Below are 20334 nucleotides of genomic sequence, written 5' to 3'. Positions count from 1 at the left end.
AGAAAACAGCAGGAAACTCAGGGACCTCTCTCAGTCCTCATCATTCAGAGTTATCTTTGTCTGCCCTCTCACACTCCCTCTCTTTGTTTCTTTTTCTCAAAGGCCCGAGGGAGGAGGAGGCGGTGAAGTGAAAAGGGAACGGTTGGAAGGAGTAAATGTGAGAAAGAGATGCTCCAGAGGGGTTTGGTTTAAATTATGTGCCGCTGTTCCAAAAACATACCCCAACAGACGTTTCTGTGATGCTGTCATCTTGATATCGGCTCCCCTGGACTTTACATCTGTCCACAGTCAGAAAGTCTCCGCTCTGAGGGGGACACGGACACACACACACACACACACACACACACACACACACACACACACACACACACACACACACACACGGCTACATTAGATTATATCCTCCATGGAGGTAACTTTGTAGTTTTGCAGATAGTTCCCAGGATTCCTACATGTGTCTGACAAGTTTTCAAACTTTTTCAGACTCAAATTTCCAGAGTTCTAAAGTATAAATACAAAAGTTTGCTTTAAATTTACTGTGCATATTGCTACAGTAAATAGATAATCTGCACACAATGAATGAATGGATGGATGGGTGAATGAATGAATGAATGAATGAATGAATGAATGAATGAATGGACTGATTATATAAAAGTGAATGAATATAAAAACGGACATAAAAACGGAGCTAGATATATATAGAAATGGATGGATGAATATAAAGCCCACATGGATGGATGGAAGGATGGGTGTAAAAATGGAGAGATGGATTCATATAAGGAAGGAAGGATGGACAACGGACAGACGAATGGATGATTTACACAAAGTAACAGAAAATAAAGTCTGGAAGTACAAAATGTTTTCCAGGTTTTTCATACTTTCCCAGACCTGTAAATGTTCATGCTTTTTTGTCAAATTCCATATTTTTCCAGACTGTAGTATCCTCTGTGACCCAAGTGTCTAATAGTCGTGCTATTCACCGCATTAATTTCACCCACACATCTAAGCCTGTTTGCGTGCTCAGAGTTAAGCCATTAAAAATATCCCTGTGCGTCTTGTAACATCTGGGTTAATTCATTTCAGTCTGAGATCAAACAACTTTCCTTTCTGGCTGCGAGACATGTTTATGAAGTTCCACTGCAACACAACAAAATATGGGGCTACAGCAGCCTGCGATGCTTCAGGCTATTTTATTACAAGCTCAAATGGATTCCTAGATATTTATAAACCCCCCTCCCCTCCCTCACATCGTTGGATTCAACATGCCTCTCCTGCCCTGCCTGTGTTGTTCTAATGGGCCATAAATCTGGGAGTAGGAGTTCAGGGCCACTCCATCCAATCTTCCTCCTGGAGCATGGGAGCATAGTTGTGTCTAAGCGCGTGTGTTGATGGTGCTGAAAAGGTCATCTGGTGACACTCCCTATAAATACTGAGAGCCTGCAGGGGTGGACAGGGCGAGGACTTAAGTCTTCATCCTGTCCTACTAGTGGCTGCAATGCACTCAAGCTCGAACTCTGATTCCCTCGACCTCAATGAGCCGAGCGCTTACAGACATTTAAACAATTGCTTTTTTTTTTTTCTTCTTTACATAGGAACCTATAAAACAAATGAAACTGAGGTCTAATGATAAACAATGAGCCTGGAAGACAGTTTGTTCATACATGGTGATTAATGACCAACTTACAGGACAGGATAATTCTCTCTGCTGACTTTTTTGGCTGTGTATGCTTCCGATCTCTGTCTGGGAGCTGGAGTGAGACATTCCTTCAAAGAACGGCCTAAAAAAAAAGAAAAAAAACAGACAATATTTTAAATATTAGGAGTTTAAAACTAAGGGACACAAACTCTTCCGCTCAACCTTGGTTCAACAAAGGAAACAAACCTTTAGAAGAATCTTATTGTGTTACATTAGGGGGAAATCTTCTGATAAAATGAAACACTTTTAAATATTAGGCATTACATGTAAATATTCCCAGAACAGATTTACAAACAGAAGACATCAACATCTGCGTCGTGTGGGAGAAATTGAAGATAAATACAAACATAAACTGACTTTTGAATAGTTTCACTGAGAAATAAAGACGCCTGTAATAATACCAGGCGTTTAACAGTACATGTGATTTATGGTGCAGTATGTACATTTTCTAATGAATTAATGCAAATGATATTTTTTGTCATTAGCTTAAGATAGGCACCAGCAACCCTCCTGACCCCACTAAGGGTCAAGGGTGTTAGAAAATGGATGGATGGATATTTTTGTGACATCAAACCAATAAAATTAAACCCTTAAATAAGAAGACATCCTTGCCAATGTAGGGGCTCAAACAAAAGCAGCCTATTATAAATGTCTAACAAGTATATTTTTTTGTCATAAGAATTGAACAAACTAAAAAAATTTGACTTTGGTTAAATTGTTTTGATTTTAATTTCAGTAAAACACAGAACAGACATAAAACCTAGATAACGTCCAAGGCTGCTTTGACTTCATACAGCCAGAATCTAACAAGTCCATTCAGTTGCTCGTAATTCTGGTGTTCCCCAAGGTTCTGTACTGGTGTCTTATCTATTTAATATCTGTCATGGTAACATTTTTATAAGTTGGGCTTTAAGAAAAACATACTTGAGTTTGGGCTTTGGAGTGCTCAGTACACTCTCGTTGTCCTCCATTTCTGGCCCGCTGTCACTCTGGTTGTACACCTCCAGACTATCATAGAGCAAATCCAGATCCTCCTCAACCTCCTGGGTCTGGTCTACTGGGTCAGAGTCTAGCACCTACCACACACACACACAAACACACACACCCTTAGTACCCTACAGACACATATTTATCTTCATAGCCATGGCTTCAGGAAGTGTAAAAATCTAATGTTGGTTTAGACTTCTGGACCAAGGAAGGCCAATAAATTCATACCTTAGTTCTTTTTTTTAATGATAGTTAAAAGGTAGATGAATGCTGAGGTGCTGCACGGTGGGGATTTATATCATAGGAAGTGCACACAGGCAGGCTTGTGGACTAATCAGGTGATTAATGCCACTCCATAAGAGCAGAAGCTGGCGGGAAGCAGATAAACAGTCTGTCCCCCCGCCTCCTTCTGCCTGGGTATTTATAGAGCTGAAGCCTTGCACATTACCCAGGCACAAGGAAGAGATTAGTGACAGTGAACGTGATAAAAGATCACTGGGCCACCTGTAGCTTTCAGAACCATCCAGAAAAAATACAGCACTGAGTGAACATCGTTAGACATACAGCGCCTTCCAAAAGTTAGAATGCCCCTTGATATTTTTCACCTATAATCTTGTTAGAACTACAGAATTACATGTGAAGTGTGAGGTGTACTTGTATTTAGCCCTCCTGAGTCAACACTAAATAGAGCTCTTCTAGACGAGGAATTTTTCTGTTCGCTCGTCTTTTTCGCCGAACTGCTCAAGCTTTGACATATTAGATGGAGAGTGTCTCACGGGCCCAATTAAAGTCTTTTCACATATTCTCAACTGCCTTTAGGTCTGGATGATTTTACGTCACGATGCTTTGCTCCAAGTCATTCCATTATAGGAATGGCTGTAAATTTAGAGTTGTTGTACTGTAGCACAAACCTCTACCACAGTTATTTTTAGGGGTGCACCAATAAATCGACCTGGGTTTCCTTAAGTTTAGGAGAGTTCCTGACATGTGAAACTGATCTTATTCTCTCATCTTATGCAAAGGTCAGAAAAATCAGTCAATGTCCCCTTTTTCTTTGCCATGAGAGAGGGCTGACTGACTCACCCACCAGGTCAGGTCTGCACGTACACAGTTAACAATAGTCACTCCGCCGTTGCCAACTTAGCAACTTTGCAAGCAAAAATCAGCATCAGCCAAAATCAGAACTGCAACTGGTGCACCTCTAGTTTTATTTTGTATTTTCTGCAGCCTCTAACAGCTTCTGCCTTGTATTTAACCCCATCCAGCTTCCCTGTCCTTCCAGCAGAACTACATCCCTCAGCATGATGCTGTCACAACAGTGTCTCACAGTGTGCAGTGTTAGCTTTCTATCTGATAAAGTGTTTTGCATAGATCAAAAAAGTAATTAATAAACAGTCCAAGTCCAATCTGACCATGTAGGCCGTTTCCCCCACGTAGCTTGTGGCAAACCGAACACAGGAAAGCTGGAACTTTCTTCTTATTCACCAGCTTTGTAGAGTGTGTGAATAATTGTTACTATTTGGATCGTCTTGGATCTCTGCAGCTCCTCCAGAGCTCCCATTGGCCTCTTACACTACTCTAATTAATGACCTGTGATTGACCTTTTTGGTCTGTGAATTTTGGTGGATTAGTCAGCTGTGCTACTGTTGTGCTACTTCTCCTAAAAGCTTGTGGAACAGTACGCTACAAGTGTTGGTACGCATTAAACGCTTTCCATACTCCAGTGAAGAACAGAGCAAAGATCAGTGAGCTGTTCCAAGGTTTGGATATTGTTTTACAACCTAAAGCTGCTTTAAACCTCTCCAAAACTCTCTCCCTGGCCTGTCTGCTGTTTTTTATTGGTCTTCACATTGCTGTTTGTTCACTAATAACTTGTGAGACAAGGCATATATGTAAGATAAGGCATATGAATATTGCAATTTACAGATGGTCAAAAAAAAGAGGAATACAATTTAACAATGTTTGACTTTCTTCCTATAAATTTTACAACGTGGCTATGCTCATTCTAATAGTTTAATATCGTTTAGTTACGAGCGAACATCTGAATCTTACTCCAAAAAAGAGCTAAATTTCTCACTTTTAACCTTTTATACAACGTCTTCAACAGAATCCACAGAAAATATACTCTAAAAAGTAGATTAGTCATCAGTTTGTTATAAGAAGTAATGAGTTAATCAAGCTGTAAATTATTTCTGTATGAATCACATCTGTGGGGAATGTATGAATCAGACATTAATTAGCTGCAACAATACCCGTAACCTTGTTTTTCTTTTACCTTTCACTGCTCTGCAGTAAAAGACTATTCAGGCAGTCAATGCCGGCATAATTTTCTGCTGCCTCAATGGCAATATAATAACTGCAAGCATTACAGCTGACTAACTTGAGACCACATAACAGTCTGGCTGAGAACACAGAAACAACCCAGCAAACCTTTTCTTTGGTGCTAAAAAGATGCTTGTTTGGGCAACAACTAAAAAAAAAACATAAAGCAGCTGTAGCTTACCTCATCTGTAACCTTGAACCTCTTCAGCAGAGCAACAAATTTCTGCTTAAAGTTAGGTTGCTGTAAGAGAAGAGCAAAAAAAAAAGGTGTAAATATGAGCAAAGGAAACTGCTGAAATAAATCTCACATTTAACAACCATCTCAGTGAGGCTTGGATTTATAAATTATTCTTGTTACCAACTACTGGATTACTTATTTCATGCAAAGGCCATTATAGTCAGTTCAGCGAGCCCACATTGGTCATTTACATGCTCATCCACATCCTGCTAATGGCTTGGATAAATGGAACACGCTGTGCTACTTCTCCTAAAAGCTTGTGGAACAGTACGCTACAAGTTTTATGCTATTCTCATGGTCAATGATTGGCGAACATTAAGCTCTTTGTGACAGGAGAGCGAGCCACTCACCCTGGTCATGGAGGTGGTTCTGATCATTTTCCTGCGGGGTTTCTTGGGCTTCCGGACTTCGTCATCTTCATCATAAATATCCTGACATTAAAACAAATGCAAATGAGACAGGAGGCTATTCAGCTATGCCATGTTCTTTCCATTTTCAGATGATGAATTCAACACAGCTCCATTTTATGGCCTAACCCAGCTATAAACGCAGAACAGCTACCTTTATATTGAGATTAAATAAACTACATGGGTAGTATATTTACTAATTAGGCAACCTCTGAAGGTGATTAGTTGCACTGGATTTTATTTTGGGGTTTTGGAGTAAAGACAAATGTACATCCCACTTCTCAGATTTCCATTTCCAAAACAATCTTTAGAATCATTTATCTGTTTCCTTCCACTTCACAATTATGAACTCTGTGTTGGTCTGTCATATAAATTCCAAATAAATACACTGCCGTTTGTGGAAGCTACAGTGGTACGCTCGGCAAGCAGCTGAAAAACAATGTGAAACATGAATGTTTACCAGATATTACAGAGAGAGCTGCAGCACAGTCACAAAATGATTGTTCTGGCACCAACCTGGGCATTAACTGCGTCATCACTGGCCTCCTGCTCCGACGAGTAGCTGTCATCATCGTCCTCTGAATAATTATCCATGTCAGGGGAGCGGTCTGAGGTCAACAAATGAAAACAGATGTCAAAATACAGCCATATCGGCTACCATAGAGACTATGATGGATAGAAAAATGATTTTCCTTTTTTGTTGTTTTTTGCAAAAGTTCTTCTTAAAAGAGAATACAACAACAATAATCTTGAATTTTTATCTTGATTTTCAAGCATTTAATAAGGCAAATGTGGCTAAATGTTTATTTTACTGGACTTTTTTTTGTTTTTAGATTTGGTGGAAAAGCTTTTCCCAATGTAATATCCTTTAAAGACAATAAATATTTCCATCTTAAAAATAAATCTGTTTTTTATTAATCTGGAGCAGCTTCTTTGTTCTTCCTTTGCCTGTGAAACATCCTGTTCCACGCTCTAAGGTAGGATGGATGCTATTAAGGATCAATGAACGGGGAAAGATAAACATCTTTTCCTCCCTCCCTTCCCTCGGAGTGACACTCGTTTCATGCTTGGCGCGTGAGCTCATGTGTTATGTTTGAGCGGCTTCCTTAATAACATCCAGAACAGCGTCGGTTGGATCAGAACGGCAGAATAATGCCACGGAGTCCGGACTTGGACCATCGCCGTCCAGAAATAGAGCGGTGAAAGGTAATAGTCCCTCCATCTGTTCAGGTCTCACATCGACATTGCAGCCGCAGCTGAAGAGAATAACATATCTCTGGCTGTTGGACAGGCCTGGATTAATGGAGTTTATTCTGTTCTCAGTTGGGAAACTTGAGCCAGGTGGAAGAAGGGAAGAGAGAGGCCACAGCGGGGAGGTGCTGGCTCTGGGGTTGAAGGACTGAAACACATTTGGATTTGGACTCGGACCTTTCTAACAGACCCGCAGTGGGAGGCGGGAGATGGCGCTCGCCCACCTGAGGTTTTGGTCTTGCGGCAAGCCTGCCCGCTGCCGTCCTCGTGGTCGATGGGCTGGCTGGAGAGCGAGTACACGCTGATCTCTGCCACGCGCACCGGGGCCTCCTTCACGTTGCTATGGAGACCCAGAATCTGTCCCCCGTCTGTTGGGTGTTGCATCACCTGGACACAGTGCAGCATTTAGATCACATTTAAAATCCATCGGTTTAGTTAATGATAAGTCTCACCCAGAAAAAAAAGATTCTTTGGGTTTGAAAGTTTTAATTTATCCGCAAGCTACACACCGTCTGAGATCGCATCTGGTCCCATCGCTCTGTTCCGTTTTTCTAAAGCAGTGATTAAACAGTCAAAAAATCAAACATCTTCACACATGCATTGCTGGTGAAGAGATTAAAGCAGGTTCTCTGAAACCACTGACAGCTAAGCTATCTGTAAATAAGTCTTCATCAAAAAAATAATAACTGCTTTTGCCTAAGTGACCCCATCCAACCCAGCAGCGAAAGTTTTAAATAAACGGTTTTGAATTAGATGAGAGAGGATGAGCTCTCCGTCTAAGCTCTGTCTGGGGGCTGCTTGTAATATTTCAGCTGATGAATGGCTGAACAGGGAGCAGGCTCATTTCGCTCAACCACCAGCAGGAGTCCACTTGAACTCTCCGAGCAAAGCCCAGGAAGCCACTTCCTCCCACACAATGCTTCGACGGTTTCAGAACACAAGGCACGAGAGGGCTCTGCTCTGCAGCAGGATGACAACGCAATTACCCTTCAGGGTCCAATAATGGTCAATTTGGCTTCATTCATAAAAGGTCTGTGGGTTATTTCCCAGCAGAAAGAGCAGAGGGGCTGAGTGGGAATTTAAAACACAATAATGCATTAGTCTTGTTTTCCGATGCCAATCAGTTTCTGCCCTGAAGGTCACAGCAGGAAAACATCTCTGCCTGAGGACAGATAGTGATTAGAAAATGATTGATAACACCTGTACCATGCAAAGGTATGCATGCCTCAAACTATTTGGGTTGGACATCATGTGAATACATGGTTTGGAGTTGGTTTTCTATGTTATTTTCCTTTTATTGTGGGGGACAAACAACAAGCATATGACTATCCCTAAAGAAGTAAAAAGGCTCAATAGTAAATTATCTAATTATTTTTCAAACAAACAAACAAACAAACTGGCTTATATTTATTTCAACAGCCAATCGACAATGAATGCACAGTTTAGATTTATTTATTTTTGGTCTAGAATAGCATATATGAAGCAACCGCCAGATGGTCGATCATTTCACACAGCTCTGTCTGATGAAAATGAATCACAGGAGCCCATTCTCTCTGGCAAGCAGAGCAAGGTAGAACACGTTCACAAGCTCAGAGCAAAATAGCGCGCTTCTCAAGCAAAACGACTGAGAATGACACATGAAATGAAGCGGGTGAAAGCACTCCACCCCCAGATGAGGGGACGTTACCTCGGCCATATTGATGACGCCCACAGCCAACGTTTTGTAGCCCAGGATGGTTCGATTTTTGTAACGCTTCCGTCTCTGCAGCATGATTTGCAGTCTGTTGGCGTCCCTCTTTAGAAAGTGTGGGTACTGTAATGAATCGGAGGGAAACGCGTCACTCACTGCAATACATTTCATCTGTTTATATAGTGATACATAGAAAAAAAAAGAAGGGTGAACCTGTTTATGGTTGCATTTTTAAGTATTTTTTGAAGATTAAAACACATATCCAAATACTCAATTGTAAATCAGTCAAATTAATTAATCTGTCAGATTAAAAAAAAAAATTTTCTGATGCAATGTTTAAACCATTTCTATAACCCGAAGGATTATATTGCACTAATGTGTAACTAATTTTTAAGGCAAGTCCACATATACATAATTCCATTATTCAGGTGATATAAAGAAGAAAAAAAGTATGTTTGCACAAGAATTTATTTAGTTTTTCCTGCAATATTTGCTCACACTAGTGGACATCCTGGAAAGGAATCATTAAAGATTCTTCCACTGGAGTCTATTGAAGTATCTCTACTGTTTCAGAATTTAATCCCTCACTGTTGTACCACATATATCAGTAGTCAGAAGGTAGTATTTTATATGCAAAGTTGTACCTTTTTGAAACCCATAACTAAATTCTTTGAATAACTTTCTCACCTTTTAGGTCCACAACATTCTCATAATAATCACCTGGTAGTTGCTGGTTTTATAAGTTGGCTGAATTTATCGCTTCAATTTTTCTTTTTTGAATTTCCTAAACTTTTTCAACATATAATGAATGTTCGGGGGCGCCAGGTAGGCGCCCCCGAACAACTCAAAAGCAGGTCCTTTTATTCAAGCGGTACCAGAAGCTGAGGTTGGGATCCCAGTTATGATGAGGAGAAAGCATATATATTTTAGAAATGTTGTAAAATAAATAAAAGTAACATGCTAGCCAATATACCAGCTGTTGATACCAATTCTGTTATCTTTGTACCACTATTTAACTTTGTAGAAATGTCTGTGTACTCAAGAGTTGAGTTTATTTATGACCTGTATTTTCTTTAGAAGGTCAGAATCTGGAAAGTTTGGAAACCACTGTTTTATGCCTCAAAAGTTACCATTAACATGCGCACACATGTGTCGTAATTTACCTAAATTACTAACTACTATACTGTGCGCAATACTTAAATCACTATTGGCATTAAACAAAAATAACTACAAATAAAAGGAAATGTTTCAGCAGACTTAAGATGCAGTGACATCTGTGTGAGAGTTTGCGGGGGAATGTGAGACGGCTTGCCTGTAGTGAGAAGGTGAGCTCCAGGTCGGTCTCCATCAGTCCGCTGGGAGGAAGGACGTACTCGTTTGATCTCAGAAGACGCTTTGAGCCCTGTGAGAAGCAAAGGAAAGCAAATGTTAAAATTTGATGAATAATTACTAAAGATAAACTTTAGGCTCTGACAGAGGGCCAACTTTTTCGTCAATGCATTTCTACCGGTAGAGCAAATGATGTGGAATCTGGGGAAAAAGGTCAAAAATAAATCAGACTTAAATACATCAAGGTGAAATTTGACAACAGGTATTGCTCAATAGTAAGTAAGCCTAAACAGAATTAATTAATACAAATAATAATAATAAAAAAAAGCTTATCCTCTCAGACTGAGCAAGTCTGGAAGTCTTATTTTTTTCTTTAGAATAGGCCTCTCCACATTCACACCTCCATGCAGAGTCGCGCCAACCCGTACCTTTGAACAAACAGTCCTCAACTCCATCACTTCTCCCCAGAGAGCAGGTTTTTTTTTTGTGTGTTTTTTTTTTTTTTTTTTTCTAAATACGCATCAGCCAAATCTTTACCCTGGTATGATGCTGTAATGTTAACTATTGCAGCCAATATTCTCTGTTGGAGAAGCAAAGCCACTGATTCAAGCTGCTACTTGAAACCACATTAAGCTTCCTTATCTAATGCTTGCCATTCTGCTTAAGACAAACTCATCACCTGAGCTAATTCTGGGAGATGGCCGCCTGAGGATTTAAATACAACCGGTCGTGGCAGTCTCATCCTAGCGGAAGCCAAACAGCGCTCAGCATGTCCCCGGACGACCTCCGTCAGGCTTTAACATGCTTCTCTTGCATGCCATGGATTTAATCCATGGAGTTACTTTTGAATTACAGATTTCAGATTAACTTCACAATCAATTTTCTTGTTCTGCTGGTTGTAATCCTACAAACAGGAAAGCATGAAGCTACTAACAACTCATCAGGTCATGGTAACAAGTTTAGGCCAAGCTTGTTGTAAGAAGACTTTTGTTGTGCAACAGTTTTGGCAACGGCAATAAATAAAAAGTCCACAAATCTTCCAAGCTTAGCTCACGTATCTAGTACACATTCCAATTAACTTAAGACTTCCTCAAGAATAAATTCCTGAATAATGATGTAATGCTGAAGGAGGTGAGGAATTAGGCACAGAGTTACCAGAGTTTCTAAATCATAGCCGGTACGGTGGATCAACTCACTCAATGATATATCAGACAGTGTAACCAGTTTGCTTTTGTGCTGCTACCGTTATTTTGTCTCTCTTTTTAAAGGTGGTAGGAAGTATTTGTATATTTCAGGTGTTTGCAGGTGGCTGTAGTTACTAACCTCTGAATACCAGTAGTACAATGTATCAAAGAACTACTTGAACCACAGTAAATGTTAGATGACTATTTAGGTCCGATTGATTCAGGCTCTCAATGCCAGTAATATATTTAGTAACACTCATTTTCTATTGCCTGCCTGAAGTCTTTCTGCGTGAAGTTTGCACGTTCTCCCTGTTCATGCGTGGGTTCTCTCCAGGTACTCTGAAAGTCCAAAAACATGACTGTCAGGTTAACTGGTCCCTCGAAATTCTCCTTAAGTGTGGGTTTGTGCTTGCATGGTTGTTTGTTCTGTTTGTCTCTGTGTTGACCTGCGACCCCTTCCGACCCCAGTAGGAATACACGTGTGAGATAATTGATGGATGGATAGTTTTCTATTGCAGTATGAAAATGCTAAGGTACAGTATTAAAATGTTGTTTTGTTGCTAAAAGAGCGAAGATTGGCCAGAAGCAACTTTTTAAATACATTCTTGTGGAGATGGAAGCATTGTGAGCCCTTTACACAACAAAAAACCTTTACATCAATTTTAGCTTCAGCTGCTGTTTTGTTTCCTTGGACAACAGCTTTAGCTTCCAACATGCAGCCTTAGCTTCTGAAAGCTCAAAATAAGTTGTGAGCTTTGAGAAATAAAACATACTCGCTCAATGTGCTTCAGAGTACCACAAAAAGAGAGTAATAGGCCTTTGACAGTAGCTGTGGTTCTTGTGTTGGTATAACAAGAAAAACTAGGATAAATCTGAGTCTGACCTAGTCAACATCAGCTCCACAAAGAGGCCTTGTATGCAGTCCTTTCGCATGCCCATTGACTAGCACAATGAATCAAGGCAAAAAAAAACCTAGGCACACTGAAACGGCACAACCTTGGCAAGGAAAGCTTGCACTCAATGTCCTCAGGCCCCCTTCTACCCTCAGCTACAGCTCCTACAACAACCTCTCAGGGGCCACATGAGGATGGAGGGGTGCTGGGCTTAGTTAGCAAAGCCTCCAAGCAACTACCAGCTTATGGAAAAAATGAGTTCAATGTCACATTTCCTCCTATGGTTATCTTTTTAAACACATTAAAAACTCTGAACTGAATCTCTTGTTTGCAGCAGTGACAGGAAGTGTGTTCAGGTCACTCAAAGTGCTTGGCGAGGAATTATATTACAGAGGTTTTACAGGAGTTTGGAGGCTTCTGCTTCCACCCAACACACACCGATGAAGACACACACAAATATAATTGGATCATATCTCAGCCAGCTGCACACCAAAGCTTTTCTGACAGCAACTTGCACTGAAATGAGAACCGTGCACCATTTGTGTCAGAATTCATTGTGTAATTTGCTGAATACAAATGCATCGGGCTGCTTTTAACATGTTTTACATACTTGAAGTGATAAGAATCAAATCTGATACAACAACTATGCCCAGAAAAAACATGAATACATCCTCGTTACAACTGCGGAGACCTGGAGACTGTCTATATGGAAACCCATTACAAGGGCCGAGTCTGAGCTTGCATGTCACTTAACTTGATGAGTCCCACACAGATGAGAGACAACCATCAACTGTGTTCAACAGACAAGCAATGACGTAAAACAAGAATTTTTGCTATTCACTGTAAAAACAAAGCCGTGCAATTCCAGGCATATTCCCAACTTTCTCCTTCAGCTCTTTGTCGTCTGTTTTTCCCTCCTCACCAAACCTGCTGGAAAATGCATTTAATGCTCCAATTCCAGAGCTGCGGCGGGCAGAGCTTTACTCAGCTGTCCTCGGAGCAGCTCGGCAGAAATGGGGAGATTTCACGCTCCGGAGACAGCGTAGCTCATGGATACGGCCACACTTGGTTGGCCGCCTTTACCTTCAGGACAGCGGCAGCAGGAGGATGCCGTGGTTTCTCTTTAAATAGAATTATGCAGCTTTGGAGAGTAACTATTTAGTTTTCATAATGAAGAGGTCAAAGTTCATTAATTAAATACAAGAAAAAACAAGTTAGTTGACCTTTAAACCAAACTAATGCAAATGACTGTTTATGAAATTCTGTTCATTTGGTTGTTTGTTACAGAGACAGTGGATTGCAAAGGTATTCATATATCACAACTGCAAACTGCAATGAATTTCATTGGTATTTTATGGGATATGCCAACAAAATCCATCCATTTTCTTACACCCTTTTCCATAGTGGGATCTGGAGCTTGTGCCTATCTCAAGCGAGACATTTCGGGGGAGAGGCAGGGACACCCTGGACAGGTCGCCAGTCCATCGAAGTACTGACAAAATGCGATGTGTAGTTCTGAAGTTCAATTCAGTTTTTTATGTTCAATTCAATTGCATACATTTCAGTTTCACAAAGTTATAAAACAATACAATAAAATTCATTTGACTATGCCAAGTGGTAAAACGTTTTCCACCAAGGCAAACAACACGGTTGCATCGTTTTTATAATTCTGCAGCAATAACTCACACTGAGCATGCACTGGCAGTGCTGGAGAGAACTCTTCCGCCGGATTCCAATTTTTCTTTTTTTTTCTTTTTTTTTTACAAATGAAACTCTGAAAAGTGTGCCAACCATTTGTATTCTCGGCCCTGCTGTGTCAGCACATTATGGAAACACTTTTTGTTACAAGTACAGCTGCAAGACTTTTGAAGTAAGATGTTCAAACTAAGTAGAGACTAAGATTGTAACATTTTTGTCTGACCTTTTTTTTTTTAAGAGTTTGTGGCACAAGTGACATTTATTTCACATTAAGGCGACAGAAAAAGGAGCAAAGAAATGGCATGGGACCGGGAGTGGAACCCAGGCCAGCTGTGTTGAGGTCTAAAGTTTCCTAATATCGTGCACCTGCCCAGTCAACTGAGCCACAGGGTGCTCCACTTATTCTTCATAAGAAAACATCTGAAACTGAATCAGAATGTACGGAGAGCATCTGTAAAGATAAATTTTCTAGTCTTAGCACAGGATCTAAATAGGATTTTTATCTGGATCTAAAATAAATCTAATATGAACAGAAGAAATGTGTAAGGGCAAACATTTTCAATCGCACACAAAAAAAAAAACATAAATACAGATTAAGTGATCAAATTTATAGTAAGGAGGATTAGCTCCCACCTAATCCTCCTTACCTTTCATAGACATCATATCAGAACAGCTGATGACTAAAACAGCTGAAAAACTGACTGCTTCTTCAACTGCAGCTATGCTTGCTGCTACCTGTGTTGCTTTAAGCTGTGCAGTCAGACTGCTGACTATAGGCAGCAATCCAACACTGCTCAACTGCAGATTAGTCTGGCATATGATCTGATAGAGCATCACACCATTCTGGATAACAAGTGAGTCTGTGTCACAAGAAGGCCAGTCACAATCACACATTTTGCTAGACAATAAATTGTCCCAGAACTTAGTGCTATAAACTATAATATTGTACTTTTGAGGCCATTTTCAAGTAATATAATAGTAATAATGGCGCAATAATGCAAGAACACATTCTCAATCAATAGCCTTTACATTCTAATGAGCATTTAAACACTGGAACTGGAAGACATTTTAAGTATCCAAAATAAATAAAGGAAACAAAAGAACAACAAATAAAATGAATTATGAAGTCTCTGTAAACAAATAATCTTTAAAAAAGGGCTAGATGAGACCAAAGCACCAGACTGAAGACTTATTATTCAGGTTTTGGCAAAAAAAAAAAAAAAAAAAGAAAAGAGAAAAACGATAAATCAAGCAAATGACACGTATTGAGTTTCTTTTCATTTATAATGAGATTAATTGATGTATTTTTTATTGTGGCAGGCCTAGTCACAAGTAGAATATTTTAAACCACCATAGTCTTATTGACAAGAAGCAGGTGAAGGATTTGAAAATATTGTTATAATTTTGGTATGAAAACCAAGACATCAACTCTGCACAAATTGATCCCAAATGGATGCATGAATCCATCACCAAATGAATGGATGTATGAATAAATGTATTCAGGCATGTTAAGAGATGCATGTGTGGATGGATGGAGGCATGCCTGGGTAGATAGATATATTGACTGATGCTTCAAGGGATGTATGAACGCACGTGTGAATTTAGAAATGGACGGAATGTTGAACATTAAACAAAGAGTTCAATATTAACTGCTCGGCTTATTTCCCATGTGAATGTACAATAGGTAGTGTGCATTTCCCATTGTCTTCATGACAGCCTGAGCTGCTGCACAGTTGACATGGGGCTTCTGTCTGTCAGGAGAGATTCATGTCGAGCTTTATACCATATTTTTTCTCTCCAAACAGAATTCTATGCTGCGTCTGTAAGCTTGAGATAGCAGTCTTTATTTCCATAATAAATGACAGAAAATTAAAATCCCCATCTAAAAACCAGAGTGTCTGAAAAGAGCGAGATTTAATGTTGGATCCATTGTGGTTGATTTTGTGTGAAATTATGACATAATAATTCAAAGCGGAGACGACAAAGTTTTCAAGTTAAACGTTGCAAGCACATGTATGCACAAGCAATCAATGCAAGATGCACAATCCGTCTTAAAGGTGCTAATGCTCCTGCTTAGAGCGGTAAGCCGGACTGCCACCTGAGTGGATGTAAGGCACTGGGGCTTTCGGCGCAGCTAAAGAGGGTTTTATCCTGCAGCAGGATTACGTGAATGTCTTATCAACCAGGCCAACAATATAGAGCAGGAAGCGGACACGACGTGAAGCACCGGGTTCAGGCCGAGATACACCACTTTCAAGGGTCTTGACAATGAACCTTTTCTCATCACACATAGGAGGTTAAGTTACCAACCTGGATTTTGACGGCTATTGAAAGCGAGTTCAGCTCCTTATCCAGTTCTTTGAGGACGACCAGCTTCTTCAGTGTGAGGCTGCACAGCCTGAGGGAAACAACAAACAGCAAGACAAGCACTTAGAAAAAGTTGCACCGTCACTACAGGAAAGAAATCAGTAGCATGAGTCTGCACTAAGAACCGAGACCACAGGTAATTCAAAGCAGTCCTTTTTGTTGGATACTAAACATCAGAATTTTTGTTTAAAATGAGGAAAAAAACAATTTAACAATTTATATTGTTGGTTTGCAACAACACATTAGGATAAGAAACACAGAGCCTAATGTGCATAGTGCAGTTTTTTTTTAACATCAATATTTTTTTATTGTCTTGAAAAACATACTGCAGAAAAACAAAACAAAACAAAACAAAACAATGATCTTAATTCCTGACTTGTAATAAAGAATACTTTTCGATATATACCAAAATTACTGTGCTCCTGAATTAAAAACATTACTGACATGGTGGTGAATTATTATTTACGAGTCCACCAGTGCATAAAAAAAGGCTCAATCTTATGTGTCGTCACTGAAACCAGACAGAAATTTCAGATAAATGATTGATTAGCTGCTACAAGCACATCAAAGACAACTCCTGCTCGCTGCCTGGCCTCTGTTTCTAGCACTGGATTGGTCTGATTATTTGTAGTTTACTTACAACATGAGTCGATAGGTGAAACCTAATGGTCTTCCCACAAGATGGGCGATATGGATTTTCATCATAATGTTTAGCAGTATTCTTTGTGAGAACAATAAAAAAGTCTATTCGGTTATAAATATGTCCTTGTTTCAGTCATAGCCACTCAAACAAAAATGGAGCAATATATACAAATTTATAACTGTGCACTGCACATATATTTGAGGCTTAAATAGTCAAACAATTAATAAAGCAGGTGAATCATTGATGTTTGGCTACCAGATCATTAGTCAGCCGTGGCTTTCTTTGGCAGGATTTATGAAAGAAGCGCTGATATTTCAGCATTCCCAGCTCATCATCACTGTGAGTTTTTATGTCTCTGAGGACCCAAATTTGTATGTAATTTAAAAAGTCTGCTGCTGACGGAGGGGTCAGATCAGATGCCAGAAATCCCTTTGTTACTAGTATCTCCACTCCTGTCTGCCACTGTGTTTTGTTGTAAATGAAACTCATTGCCATCTGTTCTGGCCCGGTGCCCGGACGTCCCTTTGCTTATACTCTGCGCCAGTTCGCTTTGACACCCAAACAGTAATTTCAGGCAGACCAGGTGTTATTAAGAAAAAATACAACAAATATTTGGTTAAAGTAGCTACAGAAATGCACAGGGTTAGGAATGGAAGTTTAGAAAAGATTGCTAGTACTGATGCACAAAAGATGGTTCATAAACTGGTTTCAATGCCGCTACCAGTCAAAACACAGCTCTGTACCAAAAACTATGTCAACAGTCAAGAGAGAAGGCATCTATGCAGTCGTCTCTAGTTCTGGATATCTACAAACACTCAGTGCAATGCAAAGATAAGTGACATGTGTCCTCTCTGTGCCCCAGCTGATAAGCCCCTTTAAGGGCAATACCTCTGGCACTTTTTTGTTTTTCCTGGTAAACCCTTCTGATTGACTGATCATGGATAGAAATCCAGCTTATTGTTATATCTAGGAAACCTGGTTCCCTGTCGATCGACAGACCTGATTAGCGTCTGGTTAAATCTGTGGAGAGAAAAATACAACAGACAGCCATGCCTTCACTCTGGAAGGAAATAGACGAAACAAGAATTTCCTCTAACATTTTGCTTCCTAACTGTATAATTTTATGTCTTTCATGTATTAATGCGGTTTAATTTAAACTACAACAAAAAAAACCAAACAACCTCTAATTTTCGAGAGCTTTCACATTCCTACTTACAGGAATGTTTTTTACATGTTTTTTATGTAAAACTCCAGGTTCAAATTTCCAGAATTCCTAATGATATTAAGGGAGGATGAATTGATACTGGGCAGATGGTACTCTGAAGATGAACCCTGATCTTTTGGGGTATTTTTTATGTATTTATTTACACCAATAGCTTGTTTACTTTGGTCCGAATCAGTTGATAATTTTCCTTTCCTGTAACTTTTTTCTGGCAGTTTGGTTCCTTTTCTCAAAGAGAAAGTTCCAAATGAACCAAAACCTGTCACCACAAATCAGGCAAGAAAGTTTAGTGTGTTTAGTGACCCAATGAAGGCATTTCACTCAAGCTTGCAACATACATCTATGTCACAGCTACATCGGATTGAGCCGCGTTAACGCCATACGCAAGCCACTCTAGAGTTTGTTTTGAGATCAACTCCTCTGGTCTTGGTAGTATTGTTTTGGTCTCCATCCTATTGAGGTTGCTATGCTGACATCTGCAGAAACAAATGACATCAAGTGGGGAAATGAACCAGAATTTTACACAAACTAAACATCTCATATGTAAAAACATCCTAAAACTCAGTCAGATCTACCCCTTCATATGGTTCAAATTGAACCATATGAAGATGGTAAGACAACAGTAACTCCAATCAAGTCTCCTTCAAAGTAACACATACTATAAGGAAATCTTTTACAAAATATAATCTTATGTGACTGACAGACATGTCTGGTGACTGGTTGAACTTTACTGTCATCTTAAAATGAACAGTTTCATACTGGCGCCCAGTCAGAGTCTGAGCACTTCACAGCTTGAAATGTTTAATCTATATGCCATCGCTAACAGCAACAGAGCAGCCCTGCTCCATCTAAGCCCATTACTCTCCCCATGTCACTCACTAAATGTTGACCTTTTTTAGCCTTTACTTTGCTGTCGCTGGTCCAAAGCTGTGGAATGCATTGCCTTTTGAAATTGCAATGATGAATTAAAGCTGCTTTTAGCACATAGTATTAAAGCGACATCTTTATGTTTCTACCAATGTTAACTTGTTTGATTTTATTCCAGTCTATGTTTTTAATTCTTCCACTAATAAAAAGCACTTTGTCTTGGTAGTAAGCTGAAATGATTAATGGTGATTAATCCGTTACTGGAATAATTGTCAACTACCGTAATTTAGTAATCGATTAATCACCAGCTGGAGTATAAAGACTCAAAAAAAGCCATTTACTGAAAAACCTAAATAGATACAACCAAAGCTAAAAATATACATACATTTAAGATAAAAACACATTTGTCTGTAAAAAGGCTTTAGCCAAAACTCCTCAAGTTTGCTTGAGGAGTTTATTTTGAATGCTGTTATCCCATTTTAGGCAATAAAATGTTTATTTTCTCATTTTAACAAGTAGAATGTAAAAATACAGAAGTTAAATCTGTAGAATGTGCTAATTTTTATATGATAATCATCAGATTAATTGATTACTTAATTAAATGTTAGCCACAGCCCTACTTGGTAGTGTCTGTTATAAGATGTGATGCCAGTAGCCATTGGCTGATTGGTTGATTGGCCATTAGCATTCAAAACAAGGTTGATTCTTCAGATAAAACAAACTAAAAATAAATCCAAATGATTAAAATGCTCAACTAAAGTGGTTTTGCAATGAACTATGACATCTTGAAGAAGACAGGAGCACCAGCAGGAAATGTAATGCTGCCAGTGAGTCCTTTAAAAAAAGGGATCAGTACAACAGAAAGCTATACATTAAAGAAGCAGATGAATTTCCTTGCTGTGCTCTTGGTTGAATCGTTAAATAATCATATTATTTTATTCCTCAAAGTGAAGCAGACAGCTACTGTTGAACCTAATGTGTAATGTGAGATAGCTTATCTGTGGCTACGACCATCCAACAATAATCTGGGTTGAACAAACAATACTAATCAGGCAGGGCACCCACTCTGCCGTAGTTAAATATTTGACTTTAGATAAGACTGCAGCAATCGTGAATAAAATGATAACTGAAGTATCTAACATGACTTATGACTCCTTTAAAAGTAGAGGAAGATTAACATCATGTTTCACCACAAGGTGAAAAGTATTTTGCATTATGCAAACCAACCAAATATTATGGCAGACAAAACATTATAGCATGCTTATGGCTAACATGCATCTGCCTCTTAAGGCCTTCTTTTCCCCAAACGAAGCATAAAATTCATCCAGAACAAATGTGGTTTCTGCAGAGTCTAGGAGTAGTCATGTGAACCATATCTAAGAGGTAAGGCTCTCCTCATTATCCATGAAGAAGCACCAAAGCTCTTTTTTCTACTTTGAGCATGCACAAACTCTCTGCAGCCATTGTTTTGGCTGCAGTGTACTGTGACTGATTCAGATTAAATTTTATTGACAATGGCAATGTCAATAAAATTTGACAA

At 39.4% G+C, this 20334-nt stretch overlaps 1 protein-coding gene across 2 annotated transcripts in view; it reads right to left on the bottom strand.

Moving 5' to 3' along the window:
• Nucleotides 1-20334, bottom strand: part of LOC103477281 (phosphofurin acidic cluster sorting protein 2) — a 50150-nt gene that overhangs the window by 12129 nt on the left and 17687 nt on the right. For both annotated transcript variants that reach the window (XM_008430286.2, XM_008430287.2), the window contains exons 2-11: nucleotides 16006-16093; nucleotides 9904-9993; nucleotides 8589-8714; nucleotides 7126-7288; nucleotides 6167-6258; nucleotides 5594-5674; nucleotides 5187-5246; nucleotides 2621-2772; nucleotides 1685-1778; nucleotides 221-304 (exon numbers count right to left, since the gene is read on the bottom strand). In XM_008430286.2, the coding sequence (XP_008428508.1) occupies nucleotides 221-304; nucleotides 1685-1778; nucleotides 2621-2772; nucleotides 5187-5246; nucleotides 5594-5674; nucleotides 6167-6258; nucleotides 7126-7288; nucleotides 8589-8714; nucleotides 9904-9993; nucleotides 16006-16093 (1030 nt within the window). The remainder of the gene's footprint in view (nucleotides 1-220; nucleotides 305-1684; nucleotides 1779-2620; nucleotides 2773-5186; nucleotides 5247-5593; nucleotides 5675-6166; nucleotides 6259-7125; nucleotides 7289-8588; nucleotides 8715-9903; nucleotides 9994-16005; nucleotides 16094-20334) is intronic.

This window comes from Poecilia reticulata, linkage group LG15 (genome assembly GCF_000633615.1).
Source record: "Poecilia reticulata strain Guanapo linkage group LG15, Guppy_female_1.0+MT, whole genome shotgun sequence".
Lineage (NCBI taxonomy): Eukaryota > Metazoa > Chordata > Actinopteri > Cyprinodontiformes > Poeciliidae > Poecilia > Poecilia reticulata.
This window is presented reverse-complemented; position numbering and strand designations above follow the sequence as displayed.